General features: G+C 37.8%; 2 protein-coding genes across 6 annotated transcripts in view; both read right to left on the reverse strand.

Annotated features, from left to right (window-relative positions):
* arhgap18 (Rho GTPase activating protein 18) overlaps positions 1-20,793 on the reverse strand; it is a 48,523-nt gene extending 27,730 nt beyond the window's left edge. For 2 of the 5 annotated variants that reach the window (XM_087297978.1, XM_087297977.1), the window contains exons 1-3: positions 20,605-20,789; positions 15,688-15,774; positions 4,084-4,268 (exon numbers count right to left, since the gene is read on the reverse strand). In XM_087297978.1, the coding sequence (XP_087154104.1) occupies positions 4,084-4,268; positions 15,688-15,774; positions 20,605-20,789 (457 nt within the window). Of the gene's footprint in view, positions 1-4,083; positions 4,269-15,687; positions 15,775-20,604 lie in introns of all 5 variants that reach the window. The other 3 variants (XM_087297975.1, XM_087297976.1, XM_087297979.1) reach the window with 3 other exon arrangements.
* ppil4 (peptidylprolyl isomerase (cyclophilin)-like 4) overlaps positions 1-23,180 on the reverse strand; it is an 892,903-nt gene that overhangs the window by 1,287 nt on the left and 868,436 nt on the right. The window lies entirely within an intron of this gene.

The raw sequence follows: 23,180 nt of genomic DNA on the forward strand, positions 1-23,180 counted from the left end.
ATATCCAATCAGCTTGCAGTAGAAAAAAACAAGCCAAACCCACTGATTATCATTTAATATTCAGTTTCTCTTAACTGCATCACAATACAACAAAATGGTTGAATTGGTGAAATGGGTAGGCTATTTTATCCGTATTGTATGAGTGTGAATGAGTGTGTATGGAAGTTTCCCAGTAATGGGTTGCAGCTGGAAGGGCATCCTCTGCGAAAAAACATGTGCTGGATAAGTTGGCGGTTCATTCCGCTGTGGCATTCCCAGCAGTGGTGTAGTCCTAAAAAAAAAAGTGGTGTACTATTACACCCGACCAAAATTTTAAATGAAAGTAGGCAAAGAGATGACAAAAGTCAATGTTTCATGTCAATAATTCTTAGCTATATATATATATATATATATATATATATATATATATTTTTTTTTTTTTTTTTTTTTTTTTTTTTTTTTTGATGATGATGATGATGATGATGATGATGACAAATTTCATTTTTTGGGACAACTATCCATAAAAAAAAAATTAAACAAATTTATTCGTTTTAAAGGGAGATGCTAATAGTGTCTCTTTTTTTTTTTTTTATTTGATTCGATGATGAGGGAAGCGCCGGGAACAGTAGATGGGAAACACGATTGCTCCTCTATGACCCTTTGATTGGGGTACAAATGATACAGTACAAGTAGATATTCTAACAATTTTTCGATAAACACACACCTTCTGCTTTCGCTCTGCGCAGCTGTGGTTTGCTGATTAAATGAAAAACAAGCTGAAAACGGAGCGGCGGAAGCCTGCCGCCGTTTTCATATCAAATTTAAAGACGACTGAGGCGATCATTTAGCAGTGTACAGTTCATGAGCTAAATCACAAAACTTTTAGAATTAGTATAGAAATATAGGAGGGCGAAAGCGACACCCATGCTGTTTAATAAATGTACCTGAACGTTTCAGCAAGACGTCGCTCATTCAGTTGTCAGGGTCTTCGAAAAACTCTCACGAAATTTTCTCATAGCTGCTGCGCTCGTCAGGGGGCGGGGAATTAAGACGCGAGGTAAAAAAGATTCGGTATACAGTTCAAGGGGACGTGAATACACGTAAATTAGGGAAGTTTAGACAGAAAAACAAGTGAGTATCCCTAGGGTATACGCAATTATTGATCCTCAGAAGTGGTAATACCCAAACAGCTTGTGGAAAAAAGTAAGCATGCCGAGTATACGTGCGTATAGCAAGGACTACACCACTGGTTCCCAGAGTAATAAAGGGACTAAGCCGAAAAGAAAATGACTGAATGAAGGAAGGAATGAAGTTGACCAGACAAAACATCAAATATTTTGTGTTCATATGATTTGCAATGAAATACAATTCAAAGCAAATGGGGAAATCACTACCTTCTGTTTTATTAGCGCTTTCCATATTGCCCAAACTTCTTCTGATTTGGGGTTGTTATTAAGTGAAGTTTATGTATAAACTCATTTTGAGAGGGTCACGTGCTTATGATTGCTAGCGGCTGGATCCGCATTATCCAATTCACAATGCACCAATCAGACGACTCCTAAACTACTATAAATACCCTGGGTTACATTCCACTGCTATCTTTGTTTTGAAGAATCCCCCCTTCCACCCCTACTCCTCCTCCTTCCTAGATGGGTGACACGGTGGCCCAGTGGTTAGCACTGTTGCCTCACAGCAAGAACGTCTCTGGTTCCAGGCTTTACCAAACCAGCAAACGTTTCTGTGTGGAGTTTGCACTTTCTCCCCATGCTCACGTGGGTTTCCCCCGGGTTCCCCGGTTTCCTCCCACCGTCCAAAAACATGGAGTTAATTGACTAATCTAAATCAGCACAATAGACATGATTCTAGTATGTAGTTATCTCCAAAGAGCAATCACTTACTGTTCATTGGTTACTGCAGCAGGGGAGTTCTCGAGATCTACCTGAGCTCAAACTCCCCTCCCGCCTTGCAACGGGATCTTCGAGGATCTTATGAGCTCAGGGCTCTCTCCCGGGACAGCATGCCAAACAAGCTTTATAATCAATCCTCAGCTAAGTGTGAACTCTTGAAATGTAATTAAAATTAAATTAATTAAATAAATGAAAACATATTTAAGGTTTAGCTCAAATTAGGGATGCACGATATTGCGTTTTTGCTGATATCCAATACAATACATATTCAAAACAAAACTTGTGTATTAGCAAAGCATATTGGCATAATATTTCCGTACATACCAACAGTATTGTGCATCCCTAGCAAAAATTAGTCTCACATATTTATAATGAGCCTCGTTTGGTATTCCAGCCGTACCAAATTTTGCAGTTTCGTTCACCGGTATTTAAAACCTCTTATTAATGGCATGATCGCTATGAGACTTGTGACATGTGTATGAAAATGTGTTAATTTCATCACAGTCATGGTGAGGAGGAAGCCATTGATGCCGCTCTGACAGGAAACAGAAGAATCATCACTGCAGCAAAGGAAGTCTCAGTCTAAAAACAATTCCTGCAGCTCCCTTTATTGTAGATTCTTCCTGTGCATTCAAACTGTTTGAGTCTAAATATACCTTCAGGTGTTCGGTTTCGACATGGAACAAGTGACTACTTTTAGGATTTGCAGGGCATTTTCTATTTGTGTTTGTGTTGTGAGGTCAAGAGGGTAATATATTTGCATTAAAGTGGAAACCAATGTACAAAATAAGGTAAACTTGAGTGCTTCATTTCCCCTTTAACCTAGTTCAGCCTATTAATGTCACTTTAAGCTGAATACTAGTATCCTGAAAAACATCTAGTCAAATATTATGTGCTGTCATCATGGCAAAGATAAACGAAATCAGTTTTTAGGATTAGTTATTAAAACTATTATGTTTAATAATGTGCTGAAACAAAATCTCTCTGTTAAACGAATTGTTTAATTAATATTTTAGAAGGCATTACATTTACATGTAGTCATTTAGCAGATGTTTTTATCCAAAGCGACTTACAAATGAGGACAAGGAAGCAATTTACACAACTATAAGAGCAACAATGAATAAGTGCTGTAGGCAAGTTTCAGGTGTGTGAAGTTTAAGAAGCAAAGCATTAGTAATGTAAGTTTTAATTTATTTTTATTTTTTTGAGTATAGTTAGCGGTAGAACCAGAGAGGCAATTGCAGATGAGGAAGGGATGAGTAGAGACTAAATAGTTGAGTTTTTAGTGGTTTCTTGAAGACAGCGAGTGACTCTGCTGTTCTGATGCAGTTAGGGAGTTCATTCCACCAACTGGGCAGATTGAACGCGAGAGTTCGGGAAAGTGATTTCTTCCCTCTTTGGGATGGAACCACGAGGCGACGTTCATTCACAGAACGCAAGTTTCTGGAGGGCACATACATCTGCAGAAGTGAGAGCAGATAAGAAGGAGCAAAGCCAGAAGTCGCTTTATAAGCAAACATCAGAGCTTTGAATTTGATGCGAGCAGCAACTGGCAGCCAGTGCAAACGGATGAGCAGCGGAGTGACATGTGCTCTTTTAGGTTCATTAAAGACCACTCGTGCTGCTGCGTTCTGGAGCAGCTGAAGAGGCTTGATAGAGTTAGCTGGAAGCCCGGCTAGTAGAGAGTTGCAATAGTCCAGTCTGGAGAGAACAAGAGCTTGAACAAGGAGTTGAGCTGCATGTTCAGATAGGAAGGGTCGGACCTTTCTGATGTTATAGGGTGCAAATCTGCACGATCGAGCAGTTCTAGAAATGTGGTCAGAGAAGTTTAGTTGGTCATCAATCATTACTCCAAGGCTGTTCACCATTTTGGATGCAGTAATGGTTGCCCCGTCCATCTGGATTGAAAAGTTATGATATAGAGTCGGGTTGGCAGAAACTTCAAGCATTTTCGTTTTCGCGAGGTTAAGCTGAAGATGAAGATCTCTCATTCAGTGTGAAATGTCCGACAGGCAGGCTGAGATGCGAGCTAGAACCGAGGGATCATCAGGGTGAAAAGAGAGGTATAGCTGGGTATCATCAGCATAGCAGTGGTAGGAGAATCCATGTTTCTGGATGACTGATCCTAAAGATGTCAATTTCACAGGAGGGACAATACTTTTAAATTCAGCTGTGTGTGTGGGTGTGTGTTTCTCACCGTCGGCCACCTTCAGCTGCAGCTCCTCTTGTGTCTCGGCATCTCCGCTCCGCTGGATGATCTCCACCTCTTTGAAGTAATCCACCATGGCCTGCTCGTCCAGAGAGTCCTGCGAGCTGCAGCGCTGGTACGGGGCCGCCGCGGGCCCTCTGAGCCGCTGCACATTATACTGACCGGTCCTGCGGCTGCAGGGACACACAGATCAAAACGTCAGATCTAGAAAATCAGTATATTAGAGGCTTCAAACACACATGCCAGCAGTGCAGATTTCAGCTCATGCTCATTTAAAATACATGCAACAGCTTAGAAATGCAGCAAATGAGGACTGAGCAAAATTGTTTATACTTCATAACTAATGGTCTCAACTCACAGCAATACAACTTTACAATGAGTACAATTGTTTGCAGGGCTCAACAATAAGGACTGCCCGGTGGCCCGGGGCCAGCGTGAAAGACGCTCGGGACAGTAGACAGGATTGTTACTGGCCCCTAGCATGCAATTTTTTTCATAACATTGTAACAACAATTACAGCGAAAAGATGGCAACATCTAACTATGAGGCTAAAAGAAAACGTCAGTTTCTAAAGTCTTGGAAGCAGACAATTACATGGGTACTAAATTAAGAAACTAGGAGAAAAAAAAAAGAAGAGTTGTCGGTTTTGCAAGCCATTTTTATAAAAATAATTTAGAATTGCACTAAAATACCAGCACATTTTTCATACTGCTCTTTCGTTAGCATAAAATCAAACTAATTTTGTTCATTATACATTTATTAACATTTTTAAATGTTTCAATTCTAGATTCATACACATTATTTTGCCACATTATTAAATTTTTTTTTTTTTTAGTGGGGCCAGTGAAAATTTTGGCAGGGCAAGTATAAACCTCAACCACTGGCCCAATCGGCCCAGTAGAAAAAATCCTTAGCGTTGAACCCTGGTTTGTATTCAATACTTTATTATTATTATTATTTTCCATATCTGCAATGCCTGTATTTTGGCATTTTTTGCAGTCCACTTAGAATCCAACTTGGGAATATTTTGTTTCTTTATTGGCATTGATTGCTTTGAAATTCAAATGGCATTAACATGCCTGTGTTTTAATTTCTGTAATAAATATGGCTGTCAAGCCAGGATCTTCGATACAAAGCACCTTCCGACTGGAACAATCTCCCTTCTTTTTTTAGATCAATTGCATCACTTCTTCTTTTCAGGGCTAATTTATTTTCTCTTCTGGAAACAACTTGCGAATGTTATTAAATTTGGCTCTAAATTAAATGTTTATTATTTATTTGCATACCAAATTGTTTGTACTTTTGATTATATGTTGTTGCTTATTTAGGCTTCGGATTGTGGGAAGCGTATCAGGTGAAGTGTGCTGCTTGTTTGTTTGTTTGTTTGTCTTGTCAAGTGTATGTACTTTATGATGTGTTGTACTCTACTTTTTAGGGACCCCCTCGAAAATGAGATGATTCATCTCAAGAGGCTATCCCATTTAATAAATTCAATAAAAATTCAACAATCTTGATGGCTCATTGTGGATATGTTGTTTACATGAAGAAATCTGTGTTACAAGTTAAACAAAAGTTCTAATAAACACATATATTTTGAATTGAATTAGTTTTTGTCTTGCGTTTACATTTGAAAATTACAAGTTTCAGTATTTTAAATGCGATAATTTAAAAAAATAATTGTGATTAATTAGTTCGTTTTTTTTAATCAATTGACAGCACTAATTTATACATTTTATTACAAGAATTGCTGTGCTGTGAAGAATATAAAATTGTGTGTGTTAAGCATCATCAATGCACCGAGATATCCAATTGAAGCGAATCGATGACATGATAATCGTAACCGAACTGAACTGTGAGAGCAGTGTTGGTTCACACCTCTAATTTCTACCATCTTTTTTTACGATTTTTGTTTGGTGTTTTTTCTTCACAGAAAAGGGGCGGGATATGATGCAATAATCATTTTAGCACTTTTATTGTTTTTGCATAATCATCGGAGGTCCTGCTCTAAACATTATTACATTGATCAAAGGCACATATACAGACACATATACAGGTGGCACGCTATACAGACTCGCAAGAAAAAAAAATTGTCAAAATATCCTGCTGAAGGGAACAGATGGGACGATGTAGCTGGAAGAAAACCTGTTTTTTAATTGACTGACAGGTATTTTCTGTGAGGGGACTTCAGGGGTGAAACTCAGTACAGAAGTGCAGGAATGACTCCTTCAGAAAGAGTGCACGGAGCAGCAGGCATGAAGAGCGACGGATCGAGTCAAGAAGCTGAAAAATGGGCCTCTGTCCTGCCAGGAAATAAAGATGCTATTGTCAGGCCGATTCTTTGGCTGCTTTGTGGGGCAGGAGACGCAGATATCGGACACTTTAAACAGAGCGGTTATTATGGAGCAAGATTAGTCTCAAAAATATTACGTAAGATGCATTTGTGTGAGTGTTTAGGGTAAATATTTTATGCTTTGTACTTGTGTATTCATGTATTGTGTTCTGAATCAATGAATTGGATCTGTGCATTTATGAGTTGTGTTTTCAATATATGAATACAAATTGACAATTTCAAGCGTCTGGAGTTTTTTATATGTCATTAAAATATCTGAAAAGGCCAGTTTTTAATTTTGACTTGAAGCAAATGTATTTTTTATCATATTAAGCAACACATTCCACAATAATGATCATTTCTTTCCAAAGGTGGTCAAATACTTAGAGTATTATTAAATATACTGCTCACAAAAATATGACATGTAAATCCGTGTTGAATTGATTATAAAGAGCATCTCTTTGGATGAATCACAGTCAGTAATGTGCCATCAGAGCGGAGGCTGAAGAAAGAAAAGAAAGAGTCATTCATTCTCCTCCTCCTCCTAATACGGCGTACACAACACCAGTAAACACCATAAATGAGCCGATTCTGCATCCTGAATCTCTTCAAGTGTTTAGAGGTTGTCTTGTGCAGATGGGTCAGACTAAATGATGACTGCTCTATTTCACTGTTTTTCAGAAAGAAGAATAAGTGACAAAGACAAGAGGTCACATCTGTTTCATTCAGTATATGTGTGCATGATTTATATATATATATATATATATATATATATATATATATATATATATATATATATATATATATATATATACATACACATATATATATATATATATATATATATATACATACATACATACATACATACATATATATATATATATATATATATATATATATATATATATATATATATATATATATATATATATATATATATGTATACGTATATATATGTATATATATATATATATATATATATATATATATATATATATATATGTATATATATATATATATATGTGTGTGTGTATATATATATATATATATATATATATATATATATATATATATATGTATATATATATATATATGTGTGTGTGTGTGTGTATATATATATATATATATATATATATATATATATATATGTATATATATATATATATATATATATATATATATATATATATATATATATATATATATATATGTATGTATATATATATATATATATATATGTATATATATATATATATATATATATATATATATATATATATATATATATATATATGTATATATATATATATATATATATATATATATATATATGTATATATATATATATATATATATATATATATATATATATATATATATATATATATATATATATATATATATATATATATATATATATATCAGAATTATAGTTGAGCTAAAAAAGCACTTTTGCCTCCTAAAACACAAATTGTTAGAGATTACTAAGGGTGAAAGAATCAAGAAGTTTTTTATAAAATGACTAAATAAGGAAAACAGGAAATAAAAACTAAATAATTCCCAAAAACATTACAAAAAAGGTGGATTGATGGATGGATGGACAGATGGATGCCAGAAATAAATATATATGGACCCGCATGGACCCAACATTCTCACAGAAATCAGTCAAGTTTGGTGTAGGAAAAATCATGGGTTGGGACTATGAGATCTGCAGAGTGGATGATCAACATCAACAGCCTGAGGGATCAAGACATTTGTGCTGCCCATTACATTACAAACCACAGGAGAGGGACAATTCTCCAGCAGGATAGCGCTCCTTCTCATACTTCAGCCTCCACATCAAAGCCCCTGAAAGCAGAGACGGTCAAGCTGCTCAAGGAATGGCCCACCTAGTCACCAGACATGAACATTATTGAGCATGTCTGGGGTAAGATGAAGGAGGAGGCGTTGAAGATGAATCCAAACAGTCTTGATGAGCTCTGGGAGTCCTGCTGAACGCTTTCTTCTTCATTCCAGATGACTTTATTAATCAGTGATGTGAGTCAGTGCAGAGATGTATGGATGCAGTCCTCCAAGCTCATGATGGAGTCAGACACAATATTCATTCTGTCTCCACTGCAGCAGCACTTTATATTCTATACTGGACATTATTTCTGTTCAGTGATGAGACTTTAGTCTAAGCAGAGTCAGATCTTACTGTCCTAATGAAATCATTAAAGATCAAGGCATGATCATGTTTTATTGTGCTCAAAAAACCATCATCTAGAGGCCTTTGCCTTTCATATAAGTGACTTATATAATACCAAATGACACTATAAGTCACGTTATTATTTGTTGTTTCTAACACTTAGGTAGTCTATATGTGTGAAATGTAGAAAAATGTGCGTAAATAAAAATGAAATCTCTATCACTCTTCACTCTTTTAATGTTTCATCTTGGACTCGTGCTCTGATGACAGAAACAGTGTTTGTCTGGTCAACATAAGTGTAAAGACATTATTCATACTCTCTGAAGAAGAAGAAAAAGAAGAATATCAGCTAGAAATAGCTTTGCCAGCAATGTTGACTCAGTGTGTCTTTAAAATAAGAGAATCCAGACAGAACTGACTCTTTAATAAATCACACGTCTTCACTTCTCCCTGCAGCCAGTCAAACACAAGGAGATAATAATGGCATCCACTGCAAATATAGAGGAGCGAACGGTTGGCTTTCTTCAACAACCTTTCCTCTGCCATAAACAGTAAGAGTGGCCGGTTGATGGTTTAGTTATTAACTGAGGGTTTGTGCTGTGGGGGACTGGGGACGCATGCTAAAGGTCAGACAGAAGAACACGCTCAAACCTGCTCTCGGCAGCAGTTTCACGGAGAGAAAGAGGACTGGACGGTTTTTGAGTTTATTTGGATCCCAATTAGCCAAACTAGCTCGCTCAAAACTAAAGACTCTGGTATACTTAAAACAAGTTTACATCATACTATTATACTAGCAATAAACTATGCCAAAGTGCAAACATTCAGACCATGTGAATGACTGAAGGACAAATTCTGATATGCTAGTGCAAGTTGTGTCACCCAGCATTAGTGTTTAATTTTTAGCTCTAGATTAGGGGCGATGTCGACCAATTTGGCATCGTACGATGTCCAATGTGAAACATTGCGATGGACGATGGCATGGTTGTCATAGGCGGATAATGAATATGAATAATTAATTCATAACGAATTAGCAGGGCCAGACGGAATCTGCGGACGTTTTTTGCGATTTCTGCAGAGAATTTTGGTAAAAATCTGCGGATTTTTGCAGAATTAATTTGGGAGTATTTAGCGGCGTATCATAACTAAAACCTTAATATATTAAATAAAAAGTAATAAATTACTGAATAAAAACTGAATAAATTCTGATTTACACATTTACTCAAGTAAATAAACAGAATTAATAATGGGCTAAAAATCTGCAGAATTCTCCTTGCGCAGATTCTGTGTGGGCCTACGAATTAGTTAATTGTAGCCTACCGTTTCAACTACCTGACCCGAATGGTCTTTGTTTAACCCATAAACAAATCATAAATAAATAAAGATAAGTTGCACACAAATTAACACCTGTCAATCATTTTTTCCACGGGCGGTTGGTCGGTAAAAAGGGTGCACAACCAACAGTATCCGAGGATTTCGCTAAAATTATTGTGCAACTTATCTTTATTTATAGACCTTTTTCTTGGAACCAAAATTACCCATTATGCTTTGCGTGTATGCGCAAGGAGAATGCGAAGAACTTCCGGTCGGCAGCTGATGCGTGTGAACAGTCACATTTGGACAGCTTTGAAACGATAGTTTTAATCTATTTTACCTGCTTTTATCCTCTTTGAACTAATCCTGTTGTCCATCAGCAGCATCTCCTGGACTGATCATTTAGAGAAATGCGATCTAATAGGATGGAAAACAGCTGCTGTGAGGCGTTTCCCCCTCGTTGTCAGACGGCATCTTCTGCAGTTTAAATGAAGCCTCGTCATCGCTAAAGTCAACGTTTTCTCTTTATTTCAAATACATAACCAGCCCAAACTAATGTCATTCACCAAAACGTTTGACACACACACGTAGCCCCCTAGTAGCAAAGAATTCTGGCCCAGATTTGGCATAAAGCTGGCACAGCAGGCGTTCATCCGGCACTGGCATACAGCATGAGGGCCAAACATGGCCCGGGTTTGGCAGAGGTGGCACCGTCTTTAAGGCGGCACACAAGATTTGGGCCAGATGAAAAACGTAGTATTTGGCCCAGATTTAAAAATGTGATAAGTGGGCCATGTGAGTTTGGCCAGTCTTGACCCACATTTAAAATACACTAAAATCATTTTTGAGTAAAGAAAAAAAAATTCTACCAATCAGGTCACTTTGAGAAAAAGCGTGCCCATAGTGTGCCTAAAGCGCATCACTCCATGGGTTTATCAATTTCATTGCAATCGTGACACACCAACCTATCTGGCCCAGTTCAGGCCCAGTTATGAGTTATTAACTTGGCTGAGACTTGGCCCAGATATGGTCCGTGTTTGGCCCTTGTCTGGAAGCCAGATTTGGTCCAGTCATGTACCGTAATTCACTGCGGCATGTGGGCCAAGCAAAACCTGATTGTGTGGGCCAGAGCTGGGCCAGAGAAATTTTGCTGTGTGGGCCTGTACTGTGCCACTGACACACTGATTTAATAACTGTGACAAAGTGAAAATATAGGCTAGTGTCATTTCGAAATGACAGAAAAACACAAACCGTGGTGAAAACAACACACGAAATAAAACACAAATGGCTCGTGATTAGAATGAACAGCAAATCAGCCAGCAGAGGATCAATAACAGACTTTTATTGCTCATTTTTGTAAACTGCACGACTTTCATACCTGTTAAGTTTCATGCCAGTACTCTGGTTTTCTCTCTCTCTCTCTCTCTCTCTCTCTCTCTCTCTCTCTCTCTGTGTGTGTGTGTGTTAAAGAGCCGCTGAGCTAACAGCTGACAGGCCGGGAACGCACACACACACTGTATTTCTGACGGCAGACACGTGAACTAGGAGAACGTTTTTCTCGTATTTCTGACGCGCTTGAACCACATGTGACAGATTATAACGGCTTTAACAGACACATTTCTAAGTTGTGCGTCACAAAAACACTCTGTTATCCATTAAAAACGTTATTGAAACCCATTTTCGGAGCGCAAATGACCAGCTGTACACGCTGTAAACGGAGGTTTTTAGCATTCTACCGGAAGAAGCTGGTCGCTATGGCGCCCTCCATGCAGCAGCCATGAAAAATGTCTATATCTGATTTGTTTATGGGTAAAACAAACACCATGCGGGTCAGGTAGTTGAAATGGTAGATTACAATTAACTAATTTGTTATGAATTAATTAATTATTCATAAATAATTCATTCACCTTCACCCATGATGACGATGCCATTGTCCATCGTGATGTTTCACATTAGACATCGTATGATGCCAAATTGGTCGACATCTCCCAACCCTATTTCAGAGTGTGATTGAGTGATTGATTCTGGTCGAGTCCGGATTTCAGGACCTGAGAAGACCTCTAGCATTCACAGTGTATAGGGTTTAGCACTGGTTGTTTTGTTTTCTTGAGGACACAAGATTTGACTTCTCCCATCTGCTTTAAGTGTTGCTGTTCAGAGGCCTTCTTCAGAGGGACTAACTCTGTTTCTGGCAGTCCTCTGGAATCCCGCTGCTTTCTCCATAGGAACGGCTGAAACTGGCCAGACTCCAGTCAAAGCGGGATCTCCAGAGGAAACTATTATACGAGGACTGCGGCGACTGACCTTTCCTTCAAGAACGATACAAAAAAACAAGTGTGTGTGTGTGTGTACGTGTTTTTGTGACTTATCAGGACACAAATCTGTATTATGGCATGGGTATGACACAGGGATTACAAAAAGCAGGTGAAATATGAGGACATTAGTGACGTCCTCATTTCTCAAAAAGCTTATAAATCACAACGGATGAGTTTAATCAGAGAGTAAAGCTGCACACAGTCTCCTGTGATGATTGGGTTTAGGGGTAGGGTGGGGTGAGAGCAATACATTATATGGTTTGAACAGTATAAAATGTATGGAAACCTATGTAATGTCCCTACTTTTCACAAATACAAACATTGACCATTTGAGCATTCTAAGGTGTGCTGTGATTGGCCGATAAGCATTTGAGGTGTGATGTGATTGGCTGATGAGCATTCTAAGGTGTGATGTGATTGGCTGATGAGCATTCTGAGGTGTGATGTGATTAGCTGATGAGCATTCTAAGGTGTGATGTGATTGGCTGATGAGCATTCTGAGGTGTGAGGTGATTGGCTGATGAGCATTCTGAGGTGTGATGTGATTGGCTGATGAGCATTCTAAGGTGTGATGACTTGAAACATTCTAAGGTGTGATGTGATTGGCTAATGAGCATTCTAAGGCGTGATGTGATTGGCTGATGAGCATTCTAAGGTGTGATGTGATTGGCTGATGAGCATTCTGAGGTGTGATGTGATTGGCTGATGAGCATTCTGAGGTGTGATGTGATTGGCTGATGAGCATTCTGAGGTGTGATGTGATTGGCTGATGAGCATTCTGAGGTGTGATGTGATTGGCTGATGAGCATTCTGAGGTGTGATGTGATTGGCTGATGAGCATTCTGAGGTGTGATGTGATTGGCTGATGAGCATTCTAAGGTATGATGGATTGAAACATTCTAAGGCGTGATGTGATTGGCTGATGAGCATTCTAAGGTGTCATGTGATTGGCTGATGAGCATTCTAAGGCGTGATGTGATTGACTAATAAGCATTCTAAGGTGTGATGTGATAGGCTGATGAACATTCTAAGGTGTGCCGTGATTGGCTGATGGGCGTTCTAAGGTGTGATGTGATTGGCTGATGAGCATTCTAAGGTGTGATGTGATAGGCTGATGAGCATTCAAAGGTGTGCCAGGATTGGCTGATGGGCATTCTAAGGTGTGATGTGACTGGCTGATGAGCATTCTAAGGCGTGATGTGATTGACTAATGAGCAATCTAAGGTGTGATGTGATTGGCTGATGAGCATTCTAAGGTGTGATGTGATTGGCTGATGAGCATTCTAAGGCGTGATGTGATTGACTAATGAGCAATCTAAGGTGTGCCGTGATTGGCTGATGGGCATTCTAAGGTGTGATGTGATAGGCTGATGAGCATCCTAAGGTGTGCCGTGATTGGCTGATGGGCATTCTAAGGTGTGATGAGCATCTAGCTTCCATGTCTCATACCGTATCGCAGACAAGCTCAGCATTTATTATCTTCAGGAGAACTTTCCAAAGCAGACTCAAAGGTGCAGGACGACTGTGTGCCGTGTCAATGGAAAAGTGATAACGCTTGTTGATTCTGTACAGTGTGTGTGTGCGTGTGTGTGTGTGCGTGTAGCTGAAGGAGATGTCGAGCACTAGTCATGTTCACTGGGCCGGCGGTAACACCCTTCACACACACATACATTATCAACATCATCTCACACACACACACACACACACACACATGCACACACGCACACAATGAGCTCAAAGCATGCAGATGAAATACTCATTATGCAATACCACAGACACAGAGAGATGTTTACCATGTCAGTGCAGGTCAAACCATAAAACAGAACAACACAAAGAAACACACACACACACACTCATTCCTGCTCCTCACAGTGATGATCTGATTATCGTGAACTGCACATCACAATAACCTGCACAGACCTGAAATCAAGGATACTTTACATTCTTTATATCTTACACACACACACACACTGTTTCCTTTAAATTTATGCCTCAAAACTACCATTTAATTTTACATTATTTTTTTGACTGAACTAATTACTTTTTTTACTCCAATTTTGTAATTTATTCAGGCATCATGAAACTTTTACAAGTAAATTTTTTCATAAATTCCAACTTTCCATTTTTTATTTCATTATATATATATATTGTATTTGATCTTTATTCTGTATTCTCTATTGGATTTGGATCAGGTGATTGGCTGGGCCATTCTACAGCTTGATTTTCTTTCTCTGAAAGCATCGGAGAGTCTCCTCGGCTGTGTTTTGAATCATTGTCTTGCTGAAATGTCCACCCTGGGTTCATCTTCATCCTCCTGCTGATGTAGATGTTGGGCTGAAGCAGCTGATGTTCATTTACACTGAGGAAGGGCAGAACTACTGAGAGATTTCAGCCTCTGTCTGGGCACATTTCACACTGCTCCCACATTTCACATCACCATCAAATGATAAACAACAGGTTCATGTTGAGTGTGAAGGCAAGCATCGCTATCAGTGACCTGTCTGACAGACGCAGGACTTCAACACACTCTCTCTGCCGCGTAACACAGAAAACACACTGCATTTCTACATCACAGACACACACAGGAGAGACCTGAGTTCAGTTATAACAACACAACACACACACACACACACACACACACACAATCTCTAACAGCCGATTTTAAAAAAAAAGACAATTGTTTCCTTTGATCTGAGCTGGCGCAGACATGTTTCTCTGTGAGATTCAGCTTAAGTTGTCATGTGTAAAGTCCCACAGACATCACGTGTGTGTGTTTTTAAACATGCCTTAGTTTGCTGAAACTAAATGAGTCTGCAAACAACCAATCAGCAACAGGCAGAAGCAGAGCAGACAGAAAAAGACCAGCTGGATGGAGTACAATGAACACACACACACACACGCACATTCACGCACACAAACATGCACACGCACACACATACAGATGCATACACAAATGCACACACAAACGTGCATATACTTGCTCACACACACGCACACACATGCACGCGCAGTTGCACTCATAAGTGCACATACTGTATACACATACACACGCACACACACACACACATATAAACACAAAAACAAACATGCATACACAGACAGACACACACGGAAACACACTAATTGTCACTTAAGTATACACAGACAAACTCACACACACTCACACAACCTCACAAACACACTCATGTTTACATACACACACAAACATACATTCTCTTTTCATCACACACACACAGACACTCACGCATACAGAAACATACACACAACCCTCCATCATACACACACTCACACAAATAGACATTTATCTCTCTCACACACACACACACACAACAAACTCACACACACTAGGAGACGCAATTTCTCTCACACATACACACAAACTCAACTCAAACTAACTCACACACACGTGCGTGCACATACACACACACACACACACACACAGAGACCTTCTCTTCAGACAGTGCTCCGGCCAGCAGGATCCAGCAGAGTCGACTGTTTGAAGCTGCTGAATGTGGAGAAAACCTGATCTCCGTCTGAGGACACACACACATCAACCTGCGTCCCGAATCGACACACATTGAAGCCTGACGTCACACACACACACCACAGCAGCACCAGCACGACCTGTTCTGTGTAGCTAGTCTGTGCTTAATCTGCAATATGGGCTTGATGCTGGATCATACAAACATATTCATATTTCAACTGGTCACTAGTTACTGAAGCAGTTATAGGCTCAGCATGTGATTTTGTCCACTAGAGGGCGTGTATTTACAACAAACAAAGCTGTATTTTGATGACTGTGACAGAAACATGGGAGTTGTAGTCTTCATCATCATGCAGGCAGTTGATTGTTGACAGAATTCTGCTACTGATAACGATAAAGTTAATTTAAATATTCATAATAAATAATAACTTGTTATTATTAATTAATAATATTCATAATTTTATTAACTTAATTCGCTACAGTCATAATCCTGAATGACTTCCTTCTTCATTAGCATCTCTTCTCTGATTGGTGTTTACTGGCATGAGGGCAGGATCAAACTCACAGGAGATCCACCAATAGAAAACCATTCAAACAAATGAGGAAAAAATAATAACATATATAGATTTAATAGATCTAATTCCTCTTTTTAAAGACCTGTTAAGCAAAAATCACTTTTATAAGGGGTTAAGACCCAATTGTGTGTCAGCAGTGTGTGAATATAACCAGCTACAAATGATAAAAAAAAATATTAATTGTGTTATTTATAATCAGACTTGATGAAAACAGTCTGCAGAAACAGTTTGCTTGACATTCTCCCTTTGTACGTGTCATCAGAGGGGGAAAGCCCCGCCCACTAGTGACCATCTCTCCCTCATTAGCATAAACAGCCCTAAGTGAGAAGCAGCCATTAACTATTAGAGTTTTGAATCTGCCACTATGCTGACACACAGGCGTTTGTAGCTCCTAATTAACAGCTGCCTAATTAACATAGTGAAGCATTTAAATTGCACTTAAAGCTGAATATCTTGCTAAATGACTACTAAAAAACCTTCTCTCTGTTAAACAGCACTTGGGAAATATCTGATCAAGAATTTAAATTTCGCAGCTAATAATTTTGCCTTCAAGATATATCGTTGAAAAGGAACAGCTGCACACCCACAAATGAAAAAATAAATCAAATATTTCCTACTGTAGCTGTATATTCCTCTCTACTTTCAGACGTATATAATCCAAATGATGTTATATTAAATAATGTAGACTCAATCGCCACACATACTAGATTATATAGTATTTAAATGTGGATTTGTTCTTATAAAAACCCATGGCTTTGCTTCAGAAGGCCTTGATTAACCAGTGTGGATTTCATTTGGGTGCACTTTCTGGAGCTTCAAAAACCCCATTCACTGCTGTGAGAGGCTTTAACCAAATTTGTTTCTCTGTAATAGACATAGAACAGCTAGAGCCCTTGTAAATAAGTAAGCTAATTTATATTTCGAGCTAATTTAAGGCATTTGGGGGATAATAGATTAAACATGTGCAGCCTAAACATTAATTGTACTGTATTTACAGTTGTGTAAAAAAAGTGTTTTTGCCCCCTGACTAAAATCTTACTGAAGATTTTGGAATGGCCTAGTCAAAGTCCTGACCTGAATCCAATTGAGATGCTGTGGCATGACCTTAAAAAGGAGGTTCATGCTGGAAAACCCTCCAAAATGGCTGAATTACAACAAATCTGCAAAGATAAGTGGGATAATATTCCTCCACAGCGCTGAAACAAACTGACTGCAAGTTATCAAAAACATTTTTATTGCAATTGTTGCTGCTAAGGGCGGCCCAACCAATTATTAGATTTAGAGGGCTTTTCGCACAGGGCTATGTTTTGTATTTTGTTTTCCCTTAATAATACAAATCTTCATTTAAAAACTGTGTTTGCTTGTGTTATCTTTGACTAATTTGTAAATTTGTGTGATGATTTAAAACAGTAAAAGTGTGACAACAAAGCTAAAAAATAAGAAATCAGTAAGGGGGCAAACACTTTTTCACGTCACTGTAATAATTTACAAAAAGAAAACAATACAGTGTAAATGTACATTTGATTATTTAATTGCTGTTCCTGTTTATTGACTTCCCATAAAAATCATTGTTTATTTCATTTATCTGTTGCTCATTGCTGATATTATATGGTATTCAGACACTCTCCCCTGCAAAAACATCATAAAAATCTAACTAAAGTATTATTTTTAGCTTTATAATTCATCTAGATAAATTATAATCATATCACACTATATAGTACCCTAATATAAAACCAACTTTACCTCAATACCACTGACTTCCATCACAAAACAATACTACGAAAATCGATGTTTAGAGGTGTCCAGCTTTCTTCAACAATCAAACAAGTTTGAAACAAGGAAAGGGAGAGTAAACGAGGACAGAATATACTTATTTTTAGTTGAACTGTCCCTTTAAACATAACTAAAACATCCAGAACAGCCTTAACAACACCAAAACAAAGCAAGAATCTCCCTGATCTGTCCATTCAGAAACAAACGCAGACCTTTGAGCTCAGCACAAGTTTCAAAACAACAGCACTGTCTACTAGATGTCTATGTAACTGAGGTCAAGTTGGTTTCATATTCACACATTCGGACTTTGGCATTCAATAAAATAGTAAAGTTTAAATTTAAAAGGCTAATACTGATTAATTATAATGATGTACTTTTATGAGCTTCTCTGTATTGTTTACAACGCTGCTTTGAATATTTGCTCTGAAATCGCACGCAAGGCTGACTTCAAAACAACATTAGCACTATTAAGTTGATCTGTAAACAATAGCTACGTTTCCCTCCACCTATTGTTATGAGCATTTAGGATATGCGCATAAAAAAATCAGCTGATGGAAACTAGGGCTGTGCAATTTGGGGAAAATATCGAAAAGCGAAGTTTTTGAAAGATATTGCGATTTCGATTTGCGACTTAATTTTGTAGTCAAGCCTTAGCTCAATATTCTGTGTCATAGCTTCTTGCAAAATGCAGTGAGTGTTAGTTAAAAAAAAGAAACTGACAAGATTTTAACTAACTCCAACTTCAACAAAAATCCAAATGTGTTTATTAATATTCAGAAATTAAACACAAACTTTTCTCTGGAGCAAACAGTAGTTATGGCACTAGTTATCTCATGGTGCCTTCAAGATGTTTTTTAATATGGTGTAACAGCTGCAAACAACTCTGAAATTTTACTTTGCTGTTGCTAGCTACTAAATTTAGTCTTACTGACCTTACTTATAGTTGATTTTTTAGTAAGATGCTCTTCATATAGCCGCCTGTGATGCATTTTAGTAGCTGGTTGTTGTATTTCCTTCGGTGAAATAAACGGCACAACCCAAAAGAAGCAATGCTAATCAAAAGGATAAGAGTTGGATAACTATAGAACAAACAAGGCTGATTTTATTTGATTTAAATTATTATTTTTAAGGTAAAAACTTCATTATGGATGTGACGTTGCTCTATTATGAATGTGACGGATGTGAAATTGCCACTTGAGTGACTTTGGTAAATCAAATATAATAGTTTGACAACACTGACGGAGACATTTTTGAGTATTTTGAAAGCACTGTAAAATACAAGCCTACTCAAAAAACTTGGCATATTAAGCACATTCCAGATGTGTTTTCATTCTTTTACGGCACTTAACAAGTGTGGCAAATTACACATTTACATAGGTAACCACAAAAAGTAACGCAACTAGTTACTTTTTGGGGGAGTAACTCAATATTGTAATTTGTTACATTTAAAAGTAACTTTCCCTAACATCATAATAATAGTATCACAACTCACATAATAGAATCAACTTATTATAAAGCCAATGCAATTACATTTTCAACCGCTTTATTCTAAATCTAAGCACCTATCAAACACTAAGAACAAAATTCAAGCATTTCCATCACCCGTAATACGATTTCACTATATAGAAAACTCCTGAAGTCATATTAAAAACAGAGAAAGTCCGAATGTGGGTATATAAAACAAACTTTACCCCCTAGATTGTCTACCTAGGCTGCTCACTGTGCGGGACTCAGCCCAAAAATACAGTTGCCATAAATAGTGCACAGTGCGCTGGTTAACATAATAAATAAATGGGTTACGTTTTAACTTTTGATATTTGCCGCCAGTTAATCAGAAAGTGACGATTTTGTTCTCTTTGACTGATTGGATGGAAACACAGCTTTACTCTCATATCTTGATATTGTGCAAAACTTTAATTTGCATCTTTGGATGGAAACACAGCAAATGTTGTATTTTGATAATCATTGTCTGCTAATATCAGCATTCTTACACATTTAAGCACATTCCAGATGCATTTATATCCTTTTACAGCACTTAACAAGTGTGGTGAATTACACATTTACATAGGAAACGCATTACTTACCATGAAAAGTAACTGAGTAACGCAACTAGTTACTTTTTGGGGGAGTAACTCAATATTGTAATTCGTTACATTCAAAAGTAACTTTCCCCAACATCATAATAATAGCATCATAACTCACATAATAGAATCAACTTATTATAAAGCCAACACAAATACATGTCAACCGCTTTATTCTAAATCTAAGCACCTTTCAAACACTAAAAACAAAATTCAAGCATTTCCATCTCCCGTAATACGATTTCACTATATAGAAAACTCCTAAAGTCATATTAAAAAAGGAGAAAGTCCGAATGTGCGATTATAAAACAAACTTTACCCCCTATAATGTCTACCTAGGCTGCTCTCTGTGCTTAGGGACACAGCCCACAGATACAGTTGCCATAAATAGTGCACAGTGCGCTGGGTAACGTTAACGTAATAAATAAATGGGTTACCGCGAAAACTCACCTCGCTGCTGGAAACTCCGCCGGCTCTTTAACCGCCAGTACGGCCTCGGAGTTGCTGGTGTATGCGGTCAACACGACGTCCTGCTGGCGACTCATCTTTTTCAGCGAAACATTATTAATGTTGTTGTGGAAGTTTCGCTGTAACTTCGGCCGAGCTGCTGCTGCTGGGCTCTCCCCTAACAACATGAATAATCATCACTGTAGCGCAGCTAGCCACGCCCTCCTCGCGGCCGCATGGCCAATCATAGACTAGAATTATGAATATGAATCGTGCTAGGTCACGCTCAAAGCTGATTGGTTCAAATGCAGACTTTTTTTCAATGAAAAGCTTGACTCATGATGATAGTTCGCCGAGAAATAAAAGGCATATCATCATTTACATATTCTAAATGTGTATTACTTCCTTTTCTACAAGATAATATAGTTTGAAGAAGGCTGGAAACCTTCACGACTTTCATAGTAGCCTATTTGTTTTGTTTTCTTTACTAGTGGTTTCCTGTTTTTACCTTTCTTTAAAATATCTTATTTTGTGTTCAACAGAATAAAACGACTCATAAATGTTTGGAAACACTTGAGAGTGAGTAAATTGTGAGTACATTTACCTGGGTGAGCTGTTCCTTTAATAGCATTGCATATCTGAACGCTCAAGCAAGTTACTAAGCAACCCAGGTAACGTAATCAATATGCATTAGATACGTCATGGTCCTGAAAATAATACAGTTTTATTTTTGGAGCTTATTATAAGGCCCTAACACTCCAGTCAGAGATTATTATCATTTTTTACAACAGTTGCGGAGAGAATCTACTGTTAAAATCCCCAGCGATCTACCTCTCACTGTATTTCTGTTACCGACTCATGTGTATTAATTTAATGACTTTGTTTCCATTAATTAATGATGACATCTCGTGTTTATCAGTCAGGTTGATGTGAAAGGTACAATTAAACAAAGCTATTATCTTTGCTACTGCGCCTGATATTACAAATTGAATATTAGAAGTTAGGGCCATTGTATGATAATCATATTCACCGGCCACTTTATTAGGTACACTTGTTCAACTTCTCGTCAATGCCTATTTCTAATCAGCCAATCACATGGCAGCAACTCAATGCATTTAGGCATGTAGACATGGTCAAGAGGATCTGCTGCATTTCAAAGCGAGCATCAGAATGAAGGGGTTTAAGTGACTTGATTTCTGCTGCCACATTCGGATGGTCGGGTCAGAATTTGGCATCAACAACATGAAAGCATGAATCCGTCCTGCCTTGTATCAGCGGTTCAGGCTGGTGGTGGTGGTGTAATGGTGTGAGGGATATAGGATATATTCTTGGCACACTTTGGGCCCATTAGTATCAATTGAGCATCGTGTCAAAGCCACAGACCCGAGTATTGTTGCTGACCATGTCCATCCCTTTATGAGCACAGTGTCTCCATCTTCTGATGGCTACTTCCAGCAGGATAACACACCATGTCATTAAGCGTGAATCATCTCAGACTGGTTTCTTGAACATGACAATAAAGTTCTCTGTACTCAAATGGCCTCCACAGTCACCAGATCTCAACCCAATAGAGCACCTTTGGGATGTGGTGGTACGGGAGATTCACATCATGGATGTGCAGCCGACAAATCTGCAGCAACTGCGTGATGCTATCATGTCAATATGGAGCAAAACTGCAATATTTCCAGTACCTTGTTAAATCTATGTGACAGGATTAAGGCAGTTCTGAAGCCAGAAAGAGGTTCAACCCGGTACTAGTAAGGTGTACCTAATAAAGTGGCCAGTGAGTGTATATATTAACGTGAAATTGATTCAGTGAATTGTTCACAAAATGCAGCAAGCTTTGAGTTTGTGTATATATACTATGGATGATACAACTTTAATTATTATTAATTATATTATTGAATAAGTATATTATTTCTTAAGTATTCATACATAGCCTATATATATGTGTGTGTGTGTAAATACTTCATTTAATTTTAGTGGTTTAATCATACTTTAAACATTTAATTTGAAAATAAAACAAAAAAGCTTTAGAAATGTGATAATTTACAAAAAAAGTTCATAAAAAATAAACTAAATCTACTTTTTGAGCTGTTTTTTATTTTATCTTACAGTAGATACAATCTACTGCACAATAGTGATGTCCTTATTACTTCACATTTAGTTCATTCATTAATTTTCCTTCAGCTTAGTCCCTTATTTATTAGGGGTCTCCACAGCAGAATAAACAGCCAACTTATCCAGCATAACTTTTACACAGAAGATGCCCTTCCAGCTGCAACCCAGTACTGGGAAACACCCATACACACTCACAGTCTACAGCCAATTTAGTTTATTCAATTTATGTATACCGCATGTGTTTGGACTGTGGGGGGCTCGAACTAGCGAACGCTTTGCTGTAAGCCAACACAGCATGTTTTTGTTTGTATGTAAGGATAGAAATGCAGTGCTCAGCATAAATGACTACTCCCTCTTTTGAAAAGTAATATTCGTATCTATTTCTGAGCGAATATAGCCAATATATTCTGTTGGATTTAAACAAAATGGTTTTATCAAACAGTTAAATTCATTAAAAT

This window comes from Danio rerio, chromosome 20 (assembly GCF_052040795.2).
Source record: "Danio rerio strain M-AB ecotype USA chromosome 20, GRCz13ab, whole genome shotgun sequence".
Classification (NCBI taxonomy): Eukaryota; Metazoa; Chordata; class Actinopteri; order Cypriniformes; family Danionidae; genus Danio; species Danio rerio.